The sequence below is a fragment of the Suillus plorans genome (genome assembly GCF_016647745.1).
Source record: "Suillus plorans strain S12 chromosome Unknown HD556scaffold_19, whole genome shotgun sequence".
Lineage (NCBI taxonomy): Eukaryota > Fungi > Basidiomycota > Agaricomycetes > Boletales > Suillaceae > Suillus > Suillus plorans.
Window position 1 is genome coordinate 478088 of NW_024537403.1, and position 15696 is coordinate 493783.

The following is a 15696-nucleotide window of genomic DNA, read 5'->3' on the forward strand; positions in this document are numbered from 1 at the left end:
TGTCCGAGGTCCACTTCATACAATAACCTGCTCGGCGATGGACGTTCAAAAGAGTGATGCGGCGAACGTGGACACGTGGAAGAACAGTGCAGAATAGGTACGCGCGAGGGCTGTGAACTTCAACTTAAGAATATGTTCACTGCGTATACCGGATGGCGGTTAAGGCCGACGGTCATTGCCACTTTGTTGATGCGTTCAGTTTCCCACCATCCTGTTGGGGAGCCTAGAATTTGAATGGTATCTACTAACACTCCTTTGTATCGCTCTAAAATCAAAGGCGGTGAGTTTCGTTATGAAATAGAATCTAGTAACCTATCAATGATTAATGATTTGGAATAGGTGTGATGCTCATCAAAATGCTGCTGTAGTAATGGCTTCGTGTTGACAGCTATAAGAGCGGTGGCCCGAGATGGTCACGGTGGTGTGTCTGCACAAACTCCCTACTACGCCCTATCCAGAAATGACACTAATCTCAAATGATCCCACTTGGCTGCCGTTCATAAGTATGTCTGTTGTTCTCAGCTATTTCGCAGGTGCGTAGAGAGCAAGTGGGATGAAGATGGTCACGGTGATGCCTCAGTATCATTGACTTATTTTGCAGTTGTATCTTTTACTGTGGTGGTATACGATTGGGGTGAGCAAGAAAATACTTTCCGAGGTGTCATTAATATCTATACGGCATTCAAGTATTAACATTCGGACAAGAGGTAAGTTGCAGTGTCATCGTCGCAGCCGTCCCACTAAGAATGCTTCAACAGTTCGAACTGGTCTGGGTAAGCAAGGACCTATATCAGAAGCAAACTGGACAATCCAGTTGACTCGAAGCAGAAGCAACGTTGGTCCTTCATGACCGTTCTTTATATCTGTGTACGTTATGAACGCAGTCGACCCGGACATGTTGTGCTAAATATGTGCTAGGTGCGCTACATGGGACTATCATATTCCGTGTAAGTTAGCGCAGATAACAAGTCGTCATTGCACTGTACTGACAACCATATCTCACAATTAGGATCATCGTATTGTGTATGTATCCCCAGATACACTGTGCTCGTTCATTCTCATTGACGGCTTGTAGGGAGTCTCCCATTCTCGATAACAGACGCAGTGGGTATTCGGCATCGATGACTGATATTCCCATTCAATTACTGACTGCACTCCTACACAGGAGTGGGTGATATTCTCAGTCCCCTTATTACGGTGAACATGACGACTGTAACAGCTGTAAGTTCATGCGAGGCATCAAGTTCATCGATGCACATCAGTACTAAATTTTGTTTTCAGGCCTTATCGTTTACTTCATATCGGCATGGATACCTATAGTCGTCAATGCTATGTTGGGGGGTGAGCTCACCTGCGGTACTTTCCTGATACTGACTTGACTGAAATATTATGCAAGTCATCATGATGATTCGGATATATGCAATGTATGGACGACCCAAAAAGATGCTCGTCTTTCTCGTTGTAGTCTTGTTGTCTTCCACGATTGCATCCGGTGTTATGACAGCAATAGGAAATGTTGGTGTCTCAGCGGGTGAGCATTAATTATTGATGAAATCCTGAAGCACGTAAGACTCATGGACAGATACCAGAGGAACTCCTCCTTTTTGGCTACCATGCGTGTCTTATCGAATCTGACACAAACAAGGAAGACCTCAATAACGAGACTATGATACCCACCACTATATGGGAGATCCTCGCCTTCATTCTTGCAGTCTGGATTGTCATAAAACACTTTCATCAGCTGCGACAATCTCCGACAGGATCGACCATTGGGGACTGTTTTACGGTGTTGATTCAAAGTCACGCATTTTACTTTGCAGCGTGAGTTTGGTGGTTTGGATGTTATTATCTTGTTTGACTGAAGTTATGCATGTGCTAGTTTTGCTATTGTAGCTTGCTTCAGCCTAGGCTTACTGTCTACATATATTAGGGTGCGCTGATATACGACCAAGTATCTGCATGTGTCCGCTCATCATCATTTTAACAGTATTCATCGTCTGTGGGAAGTGCCGTTTATGTCGGGTTTTTCGGAATTGGCCAGGTGTTGCAGATGTTTGTGCTGGGTCCACGTCTCATCCTCAGCATTCGCGAATATTATGCTAAGCTCGTGGCCATGCCCGACGAAGGAATAAGCATGATGTCTATTGATTTCCAGGCTGGTGGCGATGTTGAGCACAGCCATTCAGATCAACGCTAACCACAGTTACTTGGTGTTTCGTCGTAGTACTTATTTGGTGATTTGGAGGATAGAAGTAGGTCTGGGAAAACCACTGCCGTGCTGCATTACTATTAGAATTGTCTGCCCAACTACTATGACCCAATGCGGAATGCACAATCAATAGGTAATGCACAATGCACTCCAGAGCTCACAACTCTACATATATTTCATTAGAAACAGCTGGAGTACAAGTATTAGCATATATTCAATAGGTGTACCAAATCAAAATTTTAAAATCGACGCTGTGGAGCCTTCCTGAGATGAAACATTGCGCAAGTGTACCCAAAATGAGTGATTTTCAGACACTAAAAGTCAAGATCCACCCAGATCCCATCAACTTAGCAACATAGGAACTTCAACATATATAAAATACACCATTCTGAATCTACTCCAGGTGTTTCTATGTCAATAGAACACCACCACAGCGTGCCATTCACGATTCATGAGCAAACCGTGACAGTCAGGCTAGATCAGGAAATCACGCTCTCGGCTTGACTGAGTCTCCACTTTGTTTGCATTCAGCGTTAATTGAATGGCATGAATTCTTCGTTCTATGCGTTTGTTGTCGATTTTGTGATGCGAAAGAGATCAGTTAATTGCGCAATGAAGGTAACTGATCTAGAACAAATAGTAGATACTTGAGACGAAGCTATTTGGGCTGAAAACCCGAAGGGTTTTTTGACTCGAAACAGTGTTTCGACCCTGTGCGCAAGGAGGCCAGGGTGAGCTGTGAATCCCAAAAAATTACAGGAGCCCTGTGACACGTTGTAGAAACAACAATACTGAGAGGAACTATACGAAGATGGCTCCAAACTGATATATTTGTGTTGTGGTCTTTGCACTGCCTAGTCTGCTATACTTGCCTGACAAGTGCGTTCGACCCAGGGGTCTGCGGTCTGGGAATAGTCTTGGGGGTAAGTGAGTGATGTGTGATCAATAGTCCGAGCGCGGGAAACAATGTCCAAAGGTATAATTACGATGTCCGATGCAAAAGCGTCGGGTCCGATGTTTTCGGGGTTTCGGGTTATCGGGTTCTGGTTCGGGGTGTCGTAAACTAATAGTAACGCTATAGCGAGTGTCGGAAGAGCGAGCGGTGTGCGCAATAATAACAATGACTGATACGGGCGGTGAAGGAACGATGATATTCGCAATGTCAACTAAGAACTACGAAATATCGGGTTTGACCACTAAGCGTCGGGGAACTGCTCCCCTCTACTTGGATAATGAATAATGCTTGAGGTCAGTCCAATATATATGTAAGTACGTAGAAATGCGGAACCCGTAGGCGAAAGTAGCGGCGGAGTATTTCGGATCCGAAGTACATGTAAATAAACATGAGGCACGGCGGACTATGGGAAAACATGTAATAGCGCTGGCTACGACGTGAGTAATGTGCAAAATAATAAACTACACACCTAGTGGGGCTAGCAAGACAGGACGGGACACGGATAGGACAAGTGCGCGGAAAACATCGGGTCCGATGCGGCCTAAACGTCAGGTTGGCGGGTTAGTGTCGGATAACATCGGGAAGTGATTAGCATGTGACGGGTATTTGACGTGTACTGTAAAATAGCTCGATACGAGCCCAGCGCCAGCTCGTGTCCTACAACGTCAAGGCTTAGCTTGGACTCCCAAACAACCAGGAGAAGGGTGATATGTACATACCTTGATTAACGAAGTGGTGGCATGGTATAGCGAGTGAATGGCTCCAATGCGGGCGATTCCTGCAAGTATGGGGCCATGATCATGGCGTGCTGACGCAAATATCCGGTAAATGCATCACTAGACCATCTCCCCATTGATTTTACGACGTCAAAAGGAACGCCTCTCAAGAGATACTCTAAGGTGCCTCCAATGCGAAGTCCATGCCCCTTCAAGTTTGGCATGTTATTCTTCCTGATTATCTCTCCTATCCTTTTTAAGAACATCGTTCGTGTGAGTGGTCTCATTCCGTTAGGGTGACGCCAAGCAAAAAGATGTTCGCTGTGTGCTGGATCATTTACTGCAAAATGATTGATAAGTGCCGTCTTTGGGTCAGTGTGATCTGCTTGATGCGCCCAGTAAACGCCCTCACCGGAGAACGAAGTTTTGGTCCGCGGAAGATGAATCTTTGTGACTCGCAGGCCATTGCGATCTTCAGCGTCCATTATCACGTCGGAACGTTTGACATGCTGACTACCGTCAAAACCTGTTATAGTCTTGACTGTGAATTCTCCGAGGCGCGATAACAAATAGAATGTGCTCGTCAAGCATGCGAGAACGGCAGCGTCGAGCGGAAGGGATGAGTTGAGATGTGATTGAATGTCCAGAATGTTTTTGACAGTGAAAGGTGCACATTTTGCTCGTCTGGAGGATCGTGGAGCGAGAATGATGGCTCCATCTAATGCGGCTTTCAGTTGATCTTGATCCACCCCCCAGGTTCGATCATGCAGAATATGCCAGGCGCGAATCGCATATACATAGTTGGCTAAGGTTCGTCCCGCGTATGACCCTGCACAACTTGTGATAAAGGCCAACACGGTAAGGGTATCTGCTGGGCAGCATTGCTCTTCTGGCACGATGCGTATATCACAAAAAACGTGAAAAACTAAGAGACCGGCTCCATAGCATTCCCTCGTTCCTTGTGCCCATGCTAAGTTCATAACCGACATGACTCTCTCCAGATCTTCATCCGTAATGGCTAAGAATCTCCCATTACCATCTCGCACTGACCTGCTTTGTAGTGGGAACCAAAGCTTTAACCTGTCGCGTGCAAGGCAATGAGGGCGAAGTGATGATGGGATGGGTGTCAGTCCCGCTTTGTAGGGCTGGGGTTTGGTGATTGGATCTATTGGAAGGGATGCACCAAACCGCGTGTCAATTGTGCCATTGTCGTTCGTTGACATGATAGAGGTGATCGGGGATGATGGTGCTATCAGGATTCTCATGGCTGAGGTCGGAATCGTCAACAACAGAGCTTGGGGCGACGTAGCTGCTCTTGCAGCGATCTCGGAATCGTTTGCAGCAGGAATTGCTGATGAATGGATCAATGATGAATTGATCAAGTTCGATGGGAATTGGGAAAGCGGGGAGCAGGAGTTCTGTGCTGGCATAGATTGCTCTGGAAGGGTCATCAGCGGGATTAGAGGCGCTTGAGATGTATGCCGGGTAGATAGTGTATGGAGTTGGTTGATCGTGGATGAATGCGAAGATCCGTCGGAAGACTGCATTAATGGCCGAGTTCCTGCTGCGCCCGTTGCGCCAACCCTCAACAACACCTTTGTTGTCTCCAAAGATGCACAGATGGCGTTCTGGTCCTCCCAATTGGATAAGGTGTTGAGTGAGGAGCTCAAACCCGACTGCTTCAGCCCATCCAATATCTTTTTTGCCATCAAGCATCTGCCAACCTGGATGAAGATGCCACGCTCTCCATCGAGATCCAATGACGATAGCAATTCCGATGCCCAAGCTAGCGTCTGAGTAGGCCTTTGGGTCATGTAAATGATTGATTGTGAGGGAATGATGTGACCGATGAAGGGGCTTTGAAGAATATTGACCAAACAGTCAAGATCTGCTGTGAGTGTCTTAAGTGGACTGCGTGGGAGAAAAGGCTTGAAGGAGCCATTACTGAGCATTGCCTCCAGTGAGGTAAGGTACGCGCGTCCCCTTGGAATGACCAACGTGGTGTGGAGTAGTTTACCATACAACTGCTGAACGTCTTGGAGAACGTGTTTCCTGCATGCGCGCCACGACTTGATCGCAAGGAGATACTTATCTTTCTTCGGCTGGTCCAGATAAACAACATTGCGCACAATATCCCAAATGAATCCAATGTATGGATTGGAATAGGCAAAGGGAGCATCTTTCGTGAGCTGCCAAGGTATGCCGAGCTCGTTCAACGTGTCGTCGATGTCAGCAAAGTTGCAGGTAAAAAGACTTTCTTCTTCTGATCTTGGAGAAGAAGCTGAGAGGTCACAAATCGGAAAGCGACTGTCCTCGTTGAGTTCGTCGATCGTGCCATCTTGGAAAATCTCTCCCCCAAACCAGATTCTACCTCCGTCCTGGTGTTGGCCTTGGGTGATGACTCTAAGGTGACGCTCTTGCCGCTGTCTATTGTATTCTGCGAGATGAATCCGAAGAATCCGAATAAATAGATGATTGTCCACCCACCTGGATGCAGGACCAATGCCGCTAAATCTGAAAAGGTCAAGTCCCGCATCCGCCACAACGCCGTATGCGCCTGCTGAAGGCCTGAGACCGAAGCATGTACAGGTGTCAATGCAGAAAAGAGAGTCAGAAACCTGTACGACCGATCCTGGCCACTGAGAATGATGCAAGGGTATGGTGCGGTAAGCTTCCGACACATCTCTTGTTGCCAGTTGTGACCCTGGCAGTAAACGACTGATAGTGAGGGCAAGCACGTGGAATGTTCCCCAAGTGCTGGGAAAGTTGTCCGGATTGATGTAAGAATTAATTGACTGATTAGGGAATTTTTTCGATGTATTATGCGGGAAAGAGTAGTTTTGGATAACGCGATAGCTTCCTGGACGTCCAGGCTTCGGAATAATGGAAAAAGGAGAGGTTTGAAAAGGACCAATGAGGTCGTGAACTTCGTTGGCTTGGAACGGTCCAAGATATCTACCCTTTTTGACTTCGGACTGAATAATGGACAGGAACTGTTGCTGATAGGTAATAATGGACTCTTTGTTCGGCGGCACTTGCGTGATACTAATATTAGGAATATCGAGAAGAAAACCACGACGGAGACCGTCGGGAACATGCGGGTATCTATCGATGAGTCCTGCCTGAATGAGCTTGGCTTCCCACACATCCGGCTTGTAGGGTGAAACAGCTCTAAGCTTTCTGAGCTCGAGGGCATGCCTGAGCTCCATGAGAGGAGGCTGCGCATCCAGAGCAAAAATGGCGTCGATCGTGGGAAGTATCGTTGCATCCACTGACTCCCTGCCAATCGCTGCAGATGGCTCGTGCGTCTCGCATTGTGAGAAGCTTGTTGAGGCGGGTACAAAGCGTATCGTGGGCGTTGTCCCAAGTCTTGAGGGACTTGCATTCGATAATCCTGTGAGGGTTGCGCCCGAGGCACACAGCACAAGCGGACAGGGCGTTTCCGTTTGTGCTTGCCCGAAAATCCTGTCGCGCTTTCTTCCTAGTGCTGCCCTGTTCTGGGGACGCATTTCGCTTATGAGAGTCTCGTTGATCACGATGCGGACCCGAACCGAGGCTGGACGATGAAGCAGTTCTTAGGTCAGCCTGCGAGTGTCAGGTAACGAGGACATGGCGCAGGAGCATATGGGTAGCGTGAAGCATGTAGAATGTGGCGCGAGGTATGTTGTGGCGTGAGGCATGAAGCATTATGTATATATGGTGCGCGATATTTCAGCGCATCGAAAAACGGAGAGGAAAAATTGTTAGTGTATTTCAAAATGTTTTGTTTGAGCGTTACTGACCCTGTAGTCTCTCTGATTGTCTCTCTTCGCGCGTTCTTGCCAATAGACCTTATCTCTTGTGCGTTCCAGTACTTTGGTGTTGATGGCGGATAAGTCATAAGGGCCCGCAGCTGATTTTGCCACTACATGCCAGCGTTTCCACTGTTCCGCTTGATAGGCAAGTAGCATCTTCTGTGCTATTGGATCCCGCAATGAACGATATTTGTGTACCTGTAGGTTTTTCCAAAAAACCGCTAACATTCTGACGCGATCTGGTGGCCAGTCGGCTTCTTCTATGGCGGCTATAAACCTAGGGCACGCTTGACAAAAGTCCTCAAAAGAAAGGTCCTCGTCATTGACGACGGATGAAGCGTTGCGAGCCGAAGCAGAAGATACCCATGCTGTTGAACCGTCAGGGAGAGATGATAATACCATCGCATCCTCTTCAATGGTGGTCTTCCTAACGTGCGCCTTGTCGAGACCATTGTTGGTAAAATACCATAATTCCACATATTCGCCTTTGTCCAATTTGTGAATCGCGTATGCTGATGGCGTGATAGTGGGCTCGTCCGGAACTCCAGAAGCTTGAATGGGCGTGTACTTATGTTTGTATTTTTTCTTTTCTTCTTTTCGCACCGCCTCTTCCTCTGCTAGCTTCTCGTGTTCCTGTATCTCTTCTTGTTCTTCCTGAAGAAAACGAAGTTGGTCGTGTTGCTCTCTGTCAGCTTCAACTTGCTCCAGCCACAATGCCTTCTCGGCATTGTTTGCGGCCTCCCATATATTCCGTAGAAATTGAACTGCTTGAGCTTCAGTGACTTGTTCATTCACGATTTGTTCCCGAGCGACAGCATAAGGAAGTGTAGCGTAGTCCAGGCAGACATTGAAATTAGGATCGTTTCGAATTCTAGGCATTGAATTATATTAAAAACGAGATTAAAAATTGCGACGAAACAAGAGTGGAGTCGAGGAGAAGAGAACTTGCGAGTAGTACGAAGCAAGAAAGGTGAGTCCACAAAAGTCTTCAATGTCGCGTAGATCCAATTCTACGTAATACCTCGTGCCTCGGAATTACTTAGAATATAACATGAGCACTGTCGGACTTTCGATACAATTGTGTAATGGCCGAGGTGCCGCGCGTGACATAGTGTGACAAAATTGTGCATTTCTATTGTTTTTCGACATCTCAACTTCCAGTGCTGCCGCTGCAACGAGCTCACAACGAAATAAAAAAAATCTTGTTGGGCCTAATGCGCAGAGACCTAAGGTATACACTACAGTAGATCCGATACGAATATGTGTTGTTGTTGTGTTGTTATTTAGCAATGAGTGAAAATTGTGCATTTCCCATGGAACGATATATAGTATACAAGAACGAAATGTCTTGATTCAATGTTTAGAATGATTTTGTTCCCACGGATTCATCCTTTCACCCGCCGCTTGCGGTGAATAGACTTTACAAGTCGTTTTCACCAGTGAACAAGCACCGTGCACACCGTGACAAGTTCAAATATCCACATTCACATACTTCCTGCTCTCTACAGTGCAAACATAAGCGACATCCTCACCTACTCCAATATCGGACCTTAATAACGTCAACGAAGCAGACAGGTCAAAAAGGGCTTATCTTTGCTTAAGCAAAGAACCGTCTCAGGATACGTCACTACTAGTACGTTATCACAGGATGGGGCAAGGAGAGATCCCTGTTGGTATTATGTAGCAGTTCGCAGGCTGGGCGCTGATGCATGATGATCAAGCACACTGCCCTCTTGAGCCGCTGGTGTAGTTCATTTTCGTCTCTTTACATCATTGTCTCATGGGCGCAACCAATATATCTGAACAGCACACCATTTTTCTTGATCATTAGAGCATGAAGAGGGAGCCGACATCGCATCGCAGGCCTGCATCACATCAACGGCAGTGTGGTCGTATGATGAAGCTCCTCATACTGGTGCGACCCATGTGACATCAGACTAACCGAGAGCTAGCAGTCTTGACGGATCTCATTGAGGAGTTCTAGGTGTTACTAGCGTCCAGTCTGTCGACGTCTACTGTGCATTGGGTGTGCACATCTTAGACTGTGGTACGTTGCTGCGTTATGATTGGATGGTGCAACATAATAATAATCTACTAGCTATCTGAATGAAGCCCTGCAGTGAACGCTAGCGATCAGATGATCATGTGCTGATGGAAGCAGTGCAGAACGTGCCGAACAGCATTGGAACACATTCCTTCATCGATAAGTTCTCTCACGTAACGAGGCTCTGCAGTTAGTCTACGTTAGGTAAGTATCATTAGACGACCAGTGATGGATATGGCCAGAATGTGGTAGTTTGACAGCACTAGATTTGGAACATATCGCTTCGCAGACTGATTTTCAGCGCCTTCAAATATTTCGCAGCATAAACCTCATCCACCCCATCCAGATATGACCGTAGTCTCAAATGATCCCACTTGGTTGCCGTGGATCAGTGATTTTAAGGTTTTCACCTATTTTTTAGGTCAGTAGAGAGCAAGTTGGATGAAGATGGTGACATCTCACTACCATTGACTGGTTTTCCAGTCGTATCTTCTGCCGTGGTGGTATACGATTGGGGTGAGCAAAACAATACCTTCCGAGGTATCATTAATATCTATACGGCATTCAAGCATTAACATTCGGACAAGAGGTAAGTTGATGTCATCGATGCAGCCACGTCTCACTGAGAATTTTTTGACAGTTCGAACTGGTCTGGGTAAGTAATGTCCTATATCAGAAGCAAATTGGATAACGCAGCTGACTTGGAGCAGAGGCAACACTGGTCCTTCACGACCGTTCTTTATGTTTGTGTACGTTATCATGTTATGAATGCAATCGACATGTTGTGCTGAATCGACTTCAACATATACTAGGTGCGCTACATCGGACTATCATATTACGTGTAAGTTAGCGCGGCTAACAAGCCGTCATTGCTCTATACTGACAATCATACCTTCAATTAGCGTCCTATTATGTATGTATCCCCTCAAATAGACTGTTCGCTTCTTCTAACTGGCGGCATGTAGTGAATATCTTGGTCCCGATAATAGACAATGTCAGACATAGTGGGCATTCTGCACCCATGGCTGCCATTCCCATTCAATTACTAACTGCACTCCTACACAGGAGTGAGTGATATTCTCAGCCACCTTGTCATGTTAAACATAACGACTGCAACAGCTGTAAGTTCATGCGAGGCATCGAGTCTGTTAATGCACATCAGTAAATTTTGTTTTCAGGCCTTATCATTTTCATCATATCGGTATGGATGCCTGTCGTCGTCAATGCTATGCTGGGCGGTGAGCTCATCTGCGGTACCTTCCTGATACTGACTTGACTGAAATATCATGCAAGTCATCATGATGATTCGGATATATGCCATGTATGGACGACCCAAAAAGCTGCTCGCCTTCCTTGTTGTAGTCTTGCTGGCTTCCACGATCTTCTCCGGCGTTATGACAGTCATGGCGCACATCGGTGTTTCAGCGGGTGGGCTTTAATTATCGATAAAACCCTCGAGCACATAATACTCATGGACAAATACCAGAGGAATTCATCATTTTTGGCAACTATGTGTGTGTTACTACAAATGAGGACACACACCAGGTGGATCTGGGTTACGAGAGTTTGATATTCACCGCTATATGGGAGATCCTCGCCTTCATTCTTGCGGTCCGGATTGTCATAAAACACTTGCGTGAGCTGCGACAATCTTCGACAGGGTCGACCATTGGGGACTGCTTTGTGGTGTTAATTCAAAGTCACACATTTTACTTTGTAGCGTGAGTTTGGTGGTTTGGATGTTATTGTCTTGTTTCACTGAAGTTCCACATGTGTTAGATTTGCTACTGTAGCTTGCTTCACCCTGGGCTCACTGTCTGCAAATATCACGGTGCGCTGATCTGCGACTAAGCATCTATGTCTGTCCGCTCATCATCATTTCTACAGTACTCATCGTCTGTGGGAAGTATGCTTTTTGGCGGTGTTCTCAAAGTTGCACAGGCGTTGCAGATGTTTGTGCTGGGACCGCGTCTGATCCTCAGCATTCGCGAATATCATGCTGAGCTCGTGGCCAGGTCCGACGAGGGCACACGTATGACGTCCATCCACTTCCAGGCTGGTGGCGATGCGTTGACTCCGGGCGAAGGTGTGTTGACTGGTGGAGATGTTTAACACGGCGACCCAAATGATCAACCACGGTTATTTGGAATTTCGTTGTAGTATTTATTTGGTGATTCGGAGGATATATAGAAGTAGTAGATCATTGGCGTGCTGTATTACTATCAGGATTATCAGCATACATCAACGAAACGTCTCGTGATCTATATGATGAACTTAATGTTCAGAATGATTTTATTCCCACGGCATTCATCCTTTACCATGAGACCAGTGTTGCGGGCCACAGTGAACGGGCTTGTAGCTGGGGTGAATAGACTTGACAAGTCATTTTCACCCTGGGATACAGTGAACAAGTTTCGTGCATACAAATTCACCTTCAAAGACTCGATTTACATCCTTCACATACTTTCTGCTTTCTTTTGGCTCGCTCTCATGCAAGTCCCTCCATTCCCCTACAAATTAGCAATACCAATCTTATATGCAATCGCCCTACTCATCCCATTTACTTCTCAATTCTTTATACCTGCAACACCCATATTTTCATGGGTTCTCATGTTCTACTCAAACCAATTCTTACCCGCAGACCACCGCCCCGCAGTCCACGTCGTCCTCCTCCCAACTCTCGAATCCGTCCTCTACGGTGCAAACATAAGCGATATCCTCACTCACTTCACACACCCAGTCCTCGATATCATCGCTTGGCTCCCGTACGGCGTTATCCACTACACATTCCCCCTCGTCCTCGCTGCTCTCCTCTGGCTCTTCCGCCCACCCACTCTCCCCGTATTCGCAAAAGCCTTTGGCTATCAAAACTGTATAGGCGTATTTGCCCAAATAGTCCTTCCTTGCGCAGCACCCTGGTACGAAATCATATACGGCCTTACACCCGCAGCATACGGCACACCCGGATCCGCAGGCGGCTTAGGCCGCATCGACGACCTGTTCGGTGGGGATGGCTACAAACGCACTTTTGCTAGCTCGCCCCTCGTATTTGGTGCATTCCCCAGTTTGCATGCCGCATGGGCCACTCTCGAAGCACTATTCATCACCGCCTTGTGGCCCCAGTATGCGAAATGGGCTTGGGCATACGCAGCCGTCCTCTATTGGAGCACCATGTACCTCAGCCATCATTATCTCATTGATGTCGTGGGTGGTGCCTGTCTCGCCACCGCCTGTTTCTACTTTTTCGTCCCCGAGGAGCTGCGCAATGGGAGCGTTAATGTTGCTGAGGACAAGTACGAGAGATACGATCTCGAATCGAGGAGGGGCGGTGTGGGCGCAGACGAGTTTGCGAGCGATTGGACGATCAGCGATGAGGAAGAGACGCCTATTGCCTACCGGTCACCGAATCCCGCAAAGGGGAAGGGGAGAGGACATAGGCATACAGCTAGTATCGCGAGCCTCATCAGACCTGATGAAAGAGCCGGGGAGGAGGGTTGGAGCCCCATCGCCGGTGTTGGGTTCGTGTTCCCGCCTGAAAGTAGGAGGTAGTCGGTTAGATGGATGGTTTTCTTGCATATACCCGGGTTATGATTGTTAGATTCTTGTGCGATTCTAAATCTGCATTACATAGTCCAATCTCAATTTCATAAAAACTGTTTAATTCAACACAAATCATAACCACATGTAAAGAATAACGTTTCCAACGCTAACACTCCTCTACAGCTCGACGGACATTTACTCCAGCGCAGACTTGATTGCGGATCGACTGCTCCCGTTTCGTTTCTGGTTTGCAAGTGAAAGAATGGTGAGCGTGCGCGTCCTAAACGCCTGGAATGAGCCCAGGGTTCAATCTGCGTAGATACCAATCGCGATGCACCGACGAACACGCGTGCCGCATTGTTGCGATACGCGCAGAGAGGTGGACCTGGGTGAAGGAGTGTAGCGTGTATGACATTGAAGCTACGACTCACGCACCGACGACCACTGGTACTAGTATTCTATCAGTCGACGGTAACACTGGCTCTGATTATGACGGGTAGATGGACAAGATATACATGCATAGGCCGATGAGAGAGCTCAGGGGGAGGGCTGCATAGAGTCCGATCGCAGGTGCAGGCCCATGATCCCATGTGCATGTGTACTTTCGATATCGATGTCGTGCGCGTGCCACACGATCAATATATACACATTGATGCATATTGTTGAGATACGCGTTCGCCCCGGATGGGCAATGTGCGCAGTGCATCGTGATGGCATTTTGTTGTAGCTCATTAGAATATAGATGATGAGTAGGATCTGATACTAAGACATCTGGTGAAGATAGAGAACCTGAACAACGCACCAGCGCCTGGGTATAGAACCAACGCGCTCCTGATATCTTGCACGTCTTCACTTTGCCCTTATTTGATGTCCCCGATGATAAACCTGGAGTCTTGAAAGACCGCGTGAATAGATGACTCAGGAGCTCTCAGTGGTCGTCACGCGAATACGGCAGGATAGCAAACTCTGGGGGATCAAGGCGAAAGAACTTCAAGTAAGCTTCCTCACCTGTTCGATATAGATGGTTCGCGTGCGACGAGGAACTAGAGAACCGGTAATAAGTCATTGGCCGCTAGGCAACAATAATTTGAAAGAATGGATGCTACGCATGAATGAGACCGAACCCCGACAGGCTCATCTGGGAGGACGCTAGTGGATCCGAGTCTGCTAGTAGGTCCAGGTCATCATCCAAGTGACCTATCGGAATCCTTTGTCCAAATCTGAATCTCAAACATCAGGAAGTGTGCCACAGGCTTGCACAATGAAATCACCCGTCGTGTTGAAAAACCACGTGACTATTAGTACGCGTCGGGAGCCGCACGTCACGGCAAACACCGGGGGCCCTTCTCTTAACAAACCCCATGTGAATCCTGATTCTCAATCCAGTTACCGATAAAATATAAATATATGCGCTAGTCATGCCTCCCTCTCTGTCAACTGCATCATCAAGTGCAGTTACTGCGTGCGACAGTTCAAGTTGAGATGCGCCTCGATGCAGCCTTCGGAGTGGTCACAGATCTACGTCTTGGCTTCGTCGGCGGCCTCTGGCCTACGATTATAGCAATCTGGCATGTTCCCTCCTTACTCTTCCAACCACTTGAAATATCCCGCATTTTCATGTCCCATGTATGGGACCTCTATGGTGATAGCGCTGACGAAGCCGGAAGGGCGGTCAAAAATGGGCTCATCACTCCACACGCCTATGGCGTTGTGCTAGACCTCGGTGCAGGTGTGTCTCTTTTTCCACCGCAACGATAATCTGTTCATACAAAGACAGGACACGGCCACACCATCAATTACCTCGACCATTCGCGTGTTACGAAATACGTAGCTGTAGAACCCAACGTGCATATGCATGCAAAGCTGCGCCGTACTGCCTCTGCTGCTGGGTACAACGAAGATGCTGGAACGCTCCTCATCCTCCCTTGTGGTGCTGAAAACATCTCTACCATCCTTTCCTATCTTCCTGCGCCGCACCCACCTGTAGACACACTCATATCTGTCCTCACTCTCTGTTCCATCCCCTCGCCACAATCCACCATCTCTTCATTGGTCACGGAGGTGCTGAAACCTGGGGGTCAGATGTTGTTCTATGAACATGTGCTTAGCGAGAGGGAGGATGTTGTGTGGTGGCAGCGTTTTTGGACACCGTTGTGGGGTATCGTTTTTGATGGATGTCGTTTGGATCGCCCATCTCATAGGTGGATCGAGGATGTTGGGGGATGGGTGTAGGGAGAAGGAGGTATCTGGGGGAAGGAAGGGGAGACTGGTGAATGTCTATTTTGGCACCGAGTGGGGAGATTGGTTAAGGCCTGAGCAGATTCGTGTCATTCCCTTCTCCATAGGCTTGGTCCTTCATAATCAACGTGGATCATTTTGACCAATCAAACTGATCGCCACGTGCGTGTTATTATGTTGGGGCTCAGCTACTTTTTTCC

General features: G+C 47.5%; 5 protein-coding genes across 5 annotated transcripts; 4 read left to right on the forward strand and 1 right to left on the reverse strand.

Annotated features, from left to right (window-relative positions):
- The first annotated feature begins 218 nt into the window (after positions 1-218).
- On the forward strand, positions 219-2433 carry HD556DRAFT_298738 (uncharacterized protein). Its single transcript, XM_041310182.1, has 13 exons — positions 219-503; positions 602-634; positions 688-707; positions 759-773; positions 829-867; positions 919-947; positions 1010-1023; positions 1076-1108; positions 1282-1341; positions 1397-1531; positions 1590-1821; positions 1880-1931; positions 1988-2433. Exons 1-13 carry the CDS (start codon positions 410-412, stop codon positions 2195-2197), a joined length of 966 nt encoding a protein of 321 aa, XP_041161903.1. The 5' UTR covers positions 219-409; the 3' UTR covers positions 2198-2433.
- A 5351-nt stretch (positions 2434-7784) lies between these two features.
- Positions 7785-8553, reverse strand: HD556DRAFT_1307117 (uncharacterized protein; the record flags this gene model as incomplete). Its single annotated transcript, XM_041300000.1, has 2 exons — positions 7785-7838; positions 7873-8553. 2 exons carry the CDS (start codon positions 8551-8553, stop codon positions 7785-7787), a joined length of 735 nt encoding a protein of 244 aa, XP_041161904.1.
- A 1513-nt stretch (positions 8554-10066) lies between these two features.
- Positions 10067-11843, forward strand: HD556DRAFT_1468025 (uncharacterized protein; the record flags this gene model as incomplete). Its single annotated transcript, XM_041308397.1, has 13 exons — positions 10067-10139; positions 10202-10234; positions 10288-10307; positions 10359-10373; positions 10429-10467; positions 10531-10559; positions 10621-10631; positions 10684-10785; positions 10897-10956; positions 11012-11146; positions 11205-11439; positions 11498-11549; positions 11606-11843. The coding sequence occupies 13 exons, from the start codon at positions 10067-10069 to the stop codon at positions 11828-11830; spliced, it is 1029 nt and encodes a 342-aa protein (XP_041161905.1). The 3' UTR covers positions 11831-11843.
- A 181-nt stretch (positions 11844-12024) lies between these two features.
- Positions 12025-13391, forward strand: HD556DRAFT_1361159 (PAP2-domain-containing protein). The gene has a single exon (XM_041302632.1). It carries the CDS (start codon positions 12038-12040, stop codon positions 13265-13267), a length of 1230 nt encoding a protein of 409 aa, XP_041161906.1. The 5' UTR covers positions 12025-12037; the 3' UTR covers positions 13268-13391.
- A 1349-nt stretch (positions 13392-14740) lies between these two features.
- Positions 14741-15574, forward strand: HD556DRAFT_1431430 (uncharacterized protein; the record flags this gene model as incomplete). Its single annotated transcript, XM_041305016.1, has 3 exons — positions 14741-14987; positions 15036-15484; positions 15515-15574. The coding sequence occupies 3 exons, from the start codon at positions 14741-14743 to the stop codon at positions 15572-15574; spliced, it is 756 nt and encodes a 251-aa protein (XP_041161907.1).
- Positions 15575-15696: the final 122 nt, after the last annotated feature.